Source organism: Habropoda laboriosa, unplaced genomic scaffold (genome assembly GCF_001263275.1).
Source record: "Habropoda laboriosa isolate 0110345459 unplaced genomic scaffold, ASM126327v1 scaffold84, whole genome shotgun sequence".
Lineage (NCBI taxonomy): Eukaryota > Metazoa > Arthropoda > Insecta > Hymenoptera > Apidae > Habropoda > Habropoda laboriosa.
Window position 1 is genome coordinate 64,010 of NW_017100202.1, and position 9,071 is coordinate 73,080.

General features: G+C 31.4%; 2 protein-coding genes across 2 annotated transcripts; one reads left to right on the top strand and one right to left on the bottom strand.

The window, feature by feature from the left end:
- Positions 1 to 2,086: 2,086 nt before the first annotated feature.
- Positions 2,087 to 5,385, bottom strand: LOC108570448 (SRSF protein kinase 3). Its single transcript, XM_017932311.1, has 6 exons — positions 4,539 to 5,385; positions 3,965 to 4,178; positions 3,573 to 3,888; positions 2,842 to 3,417; positions 2,475 to 2,769; positions 2,087 to 2,382 (listed from the first exon to the last, which is right to left on the bottom strand). Exons 1-6 carry the CDS (start codon positions 4,757 to 4,759, stop codon positions 2,091 to 2,093), a joined length of 1,914 nt encoding a protein of 637 aa, XP_017787800.1. The 5' UTR covers positions 4,760 to 5,385; the 3' UTR covers positions 2,087 to 2,090.
- Positions 5,386 to 5,841: 456 nt separating this feature from the next.
- Positions 5,842 to 7,716, top strand: LOC108570463 (ataxin-3-like). The gene is made up of 6 exons (XM_017932325.1): positions 5,842 to 5,986; positions 6,064 to 6,228; positions 6,489 to 6,625; positions 6,829 to 6,983; positions 7,047 to 7,166; positions 7,298 to 7,716. Exons 1-6 carry the CDS (start codon positions 5,912 to 5,914, stop codon positions 7,714 to 7,716), a joined length of 1,071 nt encoding a protein of 356 aa, XP_017787814.1. The 5' UTR covers positions 5,842 to 5,911.
- Positions 7,717 to 9,071: the final 1,355 nt, after the last annotated feature.

The window sequence follows — 9,071 nt, forward strand, 5'->3', positions numbered from 1 at the left end:
GTACTGTACAAATTCAACACGATTGCCATCATCAGTCCCAAGGTCGTAATTACGGTGGGGTCGCATGATTACAAGAGAAAAGTTAAACAAGTACGATAATTTCAAATGAATGAAGAGTTGAATTTCATCGATCACAGCACGAGTAGAAGAGGCATTTTCGCTGGAGATATATGCATAGAAACGAAATAAAATCAAACGTTTCGTTTATGATCTTAGTCATTATGTCTCACTTAAGTATCGTAAACGTCAATGTCAACTATTATATATTTTTTTCTTCATCGTAACAAGTATTAATTTTGTATTGAAAAATAAAATAATTGATTGACAACGTGCAAGATAATAACTTTTGAGGAAAATAAATATAATTAAATTTTAAGTGACCTATTTTAACTAATCATTTTCCTCTTTTACCCGAGATAAACGTATTCTCGTTGAATGAAACACAGCTCACAAAATATCCTTCCCATATGTATCTCCACCAATTTCGTTCAAAATGCTTTTCAATTGATCATGCTCTTTTCAATAAAATGATCTTAAATTGGCAGACACTGCGAAACAGAACATTCGTTTGGAAGCATAAACAGAATTCAACGATACAAATACATTTGTGATGTTGAATATCCAGTGAGCGTACTGTTTCGCTTTCTTCGTTATAAAATAGAAGACAATTTATCGGCAGAGAGCTTAATAATCAGTCAATAGCTCGAAGTAAAGAAGGTCGCGCAGAACTTAACATTGTATTTCCTTCACCATGATTATTTTATGATTACCGAAATGTCAGTCATGATGTAGAAACTCGTCTCCCTTTTTCGTAATTGTACATTATGTATACGATATATGCTTTTCAGCAATATAAAGAAATGTATAATAAATTAAATTGAACGAAAATATATACCACAAACATTGAATGCCTTGGTCATTGTTCGAAATCCGACAGTGTATATGCCTTTATAATAATTCCATTACAAATAATTCGTTTTCTTACAGTCATAAGTTTATTGTTGATGATAGTTAAAATTTATACTTATATAAGTCCACTATATATTACTAAGTTTGAATTATTTTCTTCAGATTGTTTATTATAGTTGAATAAAGTATGCACTGTCTTATTCCGAATAATATTAGTTGTTTTACCAAGAATCTGGCGACCAACTCTTAATTATACTAACGATATATGTATTTCTGCATTTATTGAATTTGTACAAAGATTCAGTTCCTTAAACACACGTTCCGGCGTATGTGTTATGAGTATTTCTTTAATCAAGTATCAAGACAATAATAGTAATGATTATTACATTTTCCTGAACATTAATTAAGCACAAGGAGAGATCACAGAGAAAAAACCTGCTATCGGTAAATTTAGAGTAATCAATTTAATGCAAACAAATATTTTAATGAAAATTTTAATATTCATTATAGTATAACAATGGGCCTGCCCTTTCTTAAAGTACATTACGAGTAGGTCCCATGACTCTTGGGATACTTGATAAATTAAGTGACAAGTATAAAGGATAATATAACGATGACCGTGTAAAATAATAAAGTACTACGAAATTTTAATTTAAGATGTCATTACTAAATGAAAAACAGAATTTAACAAATTTATAAATACACAAATAGGCAGCCACCGTCGAGAGTGTTACAATTAGAAGCATACCCAACTGCTGCAAATATTGGAATTTGGTGGAATGTAGCAAGTTCTTTCTTTTCCAATTATTCGAATTTTATTTTTCTCCTTTGCTATATGAAAGTAGTCATAATCACGTAAACGTAAATGATAATCTCAAAATTATCAACAGCTAAAAAAGGTAAAAAATATTTCTAAATTATAATTTATAAGATACATAATAATTTTGCATCCTATAATAATATATATGTGTATATATATTACATTAAATATTAAATAAATTTATACTGTGCGTTTTCAGTAATAATGCACTCGTTGCAAGAAAGTAAAATAATGTATATAATGTGAAAGAACCTGACCATTGTCGGTCCTTGCCTCTTGTCACACTCTCGACTTATAATTACACCAGGATGATAGAAGTTTGGAGTTGAAGAATTTAAAGATAAAACGATAAAAAACATGATCACTTTTTGATTTGCAGCCATGGATGCTTCAGGCACTCTGCTGCTGTAGCTCGCATACTCGGGTCAAACTCGAGCATCGGAGTTAGGAACTCTTCAAACTCGCGCGCTTCTCTTGGTGACCAATCGTATTTTTCCGTAAGCACCTCGTACAGTCCCCAAGGTTTTAATCCAGTAATCCGTTTCAACTCGCCTTTCTTATTGAAGTACATTTTTGAGTTTTTGCCAGACAGAGCAATGTGCTTTGGTATTTCTCCAAGCAATTCAATAATGTGAGCTAAATGATCTTCATCTCTATAATGAAAAAACAAAGTATATTTTATAATATTACTTGTCATAGATACGAACAAAATTTTCTAGATTATTACAAAACACATGTACTTTACCTGCAATAGTAATTTCCGCTATGTGGTTCAAAGAGATAGTCACCAGTCGCTAATTCAAATGCCATACAGGCAGTGGACCATATATCTGCAGATGTATCATACCCAGATCCTAGTAACACTTCTAATGATCTGTATTGACGAGTTTGAATATCATCTGTGAATTTTTTGTGGACCCAACATGCATTACCAAGGTCTGCTATCTTTACTTCAACATCACATTCTACTAGCGCAGGATCTAAGGGAGCTACGGATGCTCGTTTCAATTGTTTACTTTCAGGTGGTTCTAAATTACGACCTGTTGAATATAATAAACATAGAATCATCGTTATTAATTACAAATACAAAAGTTATTCTTTATAAATTCTACCTTCACTACATTCATCTGTATATTCATGATCAGATGATAGTAATCCTTCACAAGTCTTTTCTACATCACATATGTTCGTATTTTCCATCTTTTCAGATTGTTGAGGTAATTGATTTTCTACTTTTTCCCCACCTGCTAAACTATCTACACCATTTATGTGCAGTGAAGGTGCAGATGGTTCTGAAATGTCAGGTGAATCTTTGCTTTCTGTATTATCTTCTATACTTTCTGTATTTATATCTTGATCTGGACTATTTGTTTCTAATTCTCCATTTGCTCTCGTACTATTTGCAAGTTTATCTTGCTCTTCAAGCTCTTCAATTTGCTCCATTTGTTTCTTTAATAGTTCATTTTGACGTTTAGCTTTCTTCTTAAGTTTCTTTTTTTTATTTTTTGACATTTTAGAATTAGGAGTTGGTTCTTGAAATTCCTTTGGGGCCGTTGAAATTAAAGATACCGGTAATTTCATTCCAAGAGAATGTAACTCTGTAGCTTCACAAGCCAATTTTCTTATATAAGCTTCATCAACACAAACAAGTACATTTTCAGGTTTTATGTCTGTATGAATTATTTTACCTGAAAAAAAGATATTTTGTGATAATCAATTAATTTAATACACTTTCCAAATTTTAAGCACAACTCTTTGAATATAATTTTCATACACAACTTAACACCATCTATTAAAATAATATCAAATATCAAACAAATTTTTCATTACAAAAAAGTCTTACATTTATTGTGAAGATAATCAAGACCTTCAAGAACTTGTCTGATGATACGTTTAACATTATTTCTTGGAATTCCTCTATAGTTGGATTTGATAATCAATTTAAGAAGGTTATCTCCAAGCACTTCAAATACCATGCAAACATGCAAACCATTAATGCCACTGATCTTGAAGTCATTGAGTAACTGGACGGTTTTATTGCGTTTAGGATCACTAGGATCTGTATCACGCACATCTTTTAATAATTTAATTTCATCCAATGCGGTTTCAGTAAAATGCGATGCAGATTTGACCACTTTAAGTGCCACAAATCGTTTATCCTGCAGAACATATTTTAAAACATTCCACTTATAAACTTATGAAATAAAGAAATACCTTTTGTTATTAGATATGTACCTGTAAGTCCCAGCAGAGCCAGACTGTTGAGAAATGACCCCAACCAAGTTTACGAGTTACATGATAACGGTTTAAGAATAAATCTCCTATTTTGACAGGATGATATCCTCCTTTACAATAGTCACTGCTGTCCTCTTGTTCTTCAGCCTCGCTACTGTATACTTCATCACCATCCTCCATTGTTTCATTACTTGAGCTATGACATGGTTCCAGTCTGTAAGTCCCAGTTAAAAAAACTAAAGGTAGGGGGACCAATACAAATTAGAAAATAAAGAACTAAAAGTTGCTTTTCAAATTTTCACATGGTCTATGAAGACAGACAAGGGTTGGTTTTTACTTAAATCATGCCACAACAAAATGACACTATATAAAAATACATTCGTTCAAATATTTCTCATTGTCTACCGAAGTATTCAGTGATAAGGTTTACCATCTTTATAATGTAAAAAGAACTCGATAAAAAGTTCGATATCGATGGGTATCTAATCGAAGAAATTTGCCTGAATTACGAACTGTCAACAGGAAAACTATCAACGTAATAGAATTAAATGACATATTAAAAATAGTCAGATACCTGTTTCCATTGTCGCTGGAATATGGTCTCTGTGCAGAGGAATCCTGATAGGAACCCGATCCTTGTCCTTGTTGAGTAGCCGGTGTCTTCGAACACTGAGCTCCCGATGTCTCTGATTCATCCTGAGAATTTCCCTTTCCTTTTCGCTTACTCGGCTTGTGTCTTTTTTTTTTGGCCTGAATTGCTAGGACTCGCCTGTTCACGTCCGTCTTTGCGCTCATACCGTTCCCTGCGCCTCGATTCGTCGGGCCGCTTTCCTCTTTTTCTTTGCACTTCCCACACTTCCGTTTTCACTTCCTTCCGTAATTCTTTCCTGTACGTTCTAATGGAGGAACTTACACCCGTTACCGTCTCCTCGAGTTTACGAACGATAGAATGCGGTTTATTATCGTCTCATTTCTGCGCTGTGCCGCGCACTTCGCTCGGCGGTTGTTTGAGTATGGCCGCCCCCGCCGTCACCGTGTCCTCGTCTCTCGTTTCGAACGAAGCAGGTGTCGTTCTACCGGTCGTCGACGTCGACGTATTTACCGATGCACTTCAACCTCTTGTTCAAATCGTTTGTTACATTGACAATACACTCGCAAATACAAAGTCCTTCCTTTCCGGTTTGCTCACGATTTCCTACTTCTGCCTTCGTTGATACTTGGTATTCGATAGTTCAGTATCCTTTTCTATGCCGTGGTAGCAGACGAGGTTCAAATTCGACTAGTCTTTAAACAATAATTTTACAATTTCTGATACTTCTTCTAACTTAAAGTCTATATTATGTTCCTTGATGAAATCCGTAGAGTATTTTGTACTTAGCTTAAGGTTTCCTTCGATGGAACTTAAAATATGTCTCGATGAATAATCTATTAATTTCGTTCCAACCAATCAGAGAAGATATTTAGTACCAAACTAATATAATTATATAACATATCAAGTGAACATAATATATAGAAGTAATTCACTGGAAGCATTACATATAATATACACAAGTTAATCGTTTGTTTCGTACTTTAACTTTTTTTCATCATGTTTTTATTATATTTTGAATAAAAATATCTTTCTGTATTTTTGCAATTATTTTAAATATTGATAGTCTTAGAAGTTTTTCAAAATTGTTTATTATATTAAAAGCAAGTTTGGTTTCATTTTTATGTAAAAGATAAGATAATTAATTGATAACACATTTGGACAACAAATTTTAAACAAAAGCATTTGGTTACAATCATGCAACAACTATAGAATCTGTTACAAGATGGCAATACTATCCACGTGAATCATAATATCCAAAAGTACCGCCAACTGCATATGACACATTTCTGGTTATAACCAAAAAATATTTTTGTGGGTGACGTTTGATCGCAGAATCTTTTGAGATTGTTCTACGTATGATTTGGTCATTACTAACCAAATTAATGTGTCCAAAAGGTGTTAATAAGATGGACATCATATTTCATGAAAAGGTAAACAATAATATATGCAAGGGAGTACCTAATAGTTTTTTGAGTGTAAATCATTTTAACGGGAAAGTTTATTACAGCAAGAAGGATTCTTATGCGCACAACATTGTTTAAATGCACTTTTACAAGGACCATATTTCAATGCTGTAGACCTTGCTATTTTTGGTCAGCAAATGGATGAAGAGGAGAGGCTAAGAATGGCAGAGTCTGGTGTAGACAGTGAAGATTATAAACTTTTTTTAGAGGTGAATCTTTACATTGTAGTTATTGTATATAGTTTAGTGTAACATAATACATAAAATGAAAAGAAATTATAGTTTTCTAAAAATTCTATTATATATGTATATACATATATACATATGTATACATATATCTCTCTCTCTCTCTCTCTCTCTCTCTCTACACACACACACACACACACACACACACACACACATTTCATTTGAAATATTAATATTTACTAATAATGTTATCTGTGGTAAAGGGCATTAATTGTTTTGCTTAGCAACCATCAGGAAATATGGATGACAGCGGATATTTTTCAGTCCAAGTTATAAGCAGTGCATTAAAAGTTTGGGGATTAGAATTAATTCCATATAATAGTACAGAATCAGCAGCTATAATGGCACAAAATGACCCTTTGTATGTTATTTAACTTTTTTTATTATTTTAAAACATTTTAAAAATATTTACGAAGTGTGGTTACTTTATATTATCATAAATTAAGAAATTAATATATTGTATAATAATAAAAAAAATGTCAAGTACTTAGCATGACTATTTGTATAATGAAATTTAATTATATCTCATAATATACATAACTTTAAAAAAGATATAATTTTCAGACAGATGAAAGCATACATTTGTAATTACAAAGGTCATTGGTTTACTATAAGAAAGATTGGACGGCAATGGTTTAATTTAAATTCAGTGCTAAATGGGCCAGAACTTATATCGGATACTTATCTTTCAATGTATTTAGCCCAATTGTTACAAGAAGGTAAATATCTCAGTGAAATTTAGTAAGAAGGAACAAAATTATCGGTATAAAATGTCTTCACAGGTTATTCTATTTTTATTGTTATTGGCACGCTTCCTCAATGTCCTGCAGATGATATTCTTATGAGAAACCCAACAGAATCTGTATCAAAAGGACAAACATCATCAAAAACAGAAGTAAAAGGTTATTGTCTGGGTACTAAGAAAGAAGATGAACTCCTAAATGCTACTCTCATTCTAGGAGAAGTTGTAGTACTTCGTATATTCATGACAGCACATTTTCTACTAATTTATTGAAAATGTTTGCTTTTACAGGTTCAAGTAGTAGTATATCAAATACATTTGCCAAAGCATTATCGAGTAAAGAAAAAATACCAACAAGTAAGCCACAAGAAAAGATAATTCCTATAAAAATTGAAAAAAGTGATGAAGATGACGATGACAATGCAGAATTGCAAAGGGCACTTCAATTAAGTTTTGAAGATAACAAGAGAAATGATGTGGACAAATATCTCAAATTGAGTTTGGATTTTCATGATTATAATAAAAAAACATGTGGAACAGATGACACAGATGAAGATGATGATTTAAGAAGAGCTCTTCAATTAAGTTTAGAGTGCGCTACTGCTCCACCAACACCAGAATCTGAAGACTTACACTGGCGTCAATTAAATCACTTTGGTACATACTCAAGGACATCAAATGGTGAAACTTCACAGAAACTGAATATTTAATAACACGTGGAAGAATATTTTTAATATTATTAAAATAAATTTTATTTGTAAATTATAAATAACTAGTTACTTTGTGTAGTATAAATAAGTATTTCAAAAACAAATGTATAAATAAAAGATCTGTATATGTTACAAGTTTTAATTAATTGCATTACCAGTTTATCTTGACTTAAAACATTTTATTAATACTTGATTTATTTTGTTATTAAAAGAATAGATTTTTGTCTAATATAAAACACTTTTGTTTTTAATTATTTTAATAGAATAAAGTTAACAATTTTTTGAACGCACTTTGTCATTATTGGTTCAAATTTTTCTTATGCATAACTCAAAAACGTTATGTTAAGAACACACCTCTTTTATTTTCATGTGTATCCTATTTCTGTAATTAAACAATTATTTATTTTTTATTAGCTTTATTATTTTTTAAATATAAATTTATATTTTTCTACGTGTATTAGGACAAACGAATAATTGTTTTCACAGCAATATTACCAGATGGCTATGAACTGAGATTTTTAACTGTAGTCACTCTGTAGTTGCTCCTGTTTTGTATGTGAATACTGAATGTTGACATTCAACATGGCGGCATGTCGTCAGTGCTGTGCTGTGTCGTGGTGAGTTTTATAAATCCTTCTAAAGCTATTCGATTGCGAGCTTTGCAATGAAACATTTACGATTAGCAGAATTATTCGTTTTCCAACAATGGTATTCATATTTTATAAGTATGTGGAACTTCGATAAATCTTTATGATACCCAAAGAAACGAGTGACCTCATAAAAAATTAGAATCTCGAAACTGGCGAGCATATACAATATTTCGGATTTTTGTTTTGGACTCGTCCTTTATGTGTAATTGTCATTGTTTCGAATTTGAAATTGATTGTATAAAATTCCGTCAAACAAACTGTGTGATTATTTACTTTTAAATAAACTTGTAATGCTTACATCGTTACATATATTTCAAAGATTTTCATGTGGGTGTTCAAGTATTGTATCCCATTTACAGCAAAGTTAGAAAATTATGATTTAAATGATAAATTTACGGTAACGATACCTTGACTACTTATCTAATATCGATGAACGAGATTTTTAATCCAAGTAAAATTTGAAAAAATAAGTAAAAACATTGAAAAAACAGTACCAGTTGGAATATAAAAAGTCAATGTCAAACTGGCAGTCAATTATTGTGAATATCTTATTTATCTCATATGTAACTACAAATAGAACACAATAAATATATTATGGATTGTCATATATACTTGAATATTCTTATAATGTGGAATGAAAAATATTTAATAACCTATATGTACGAATGAGATATTACCTATGGTAAAACTTTATTTTTTTATTAA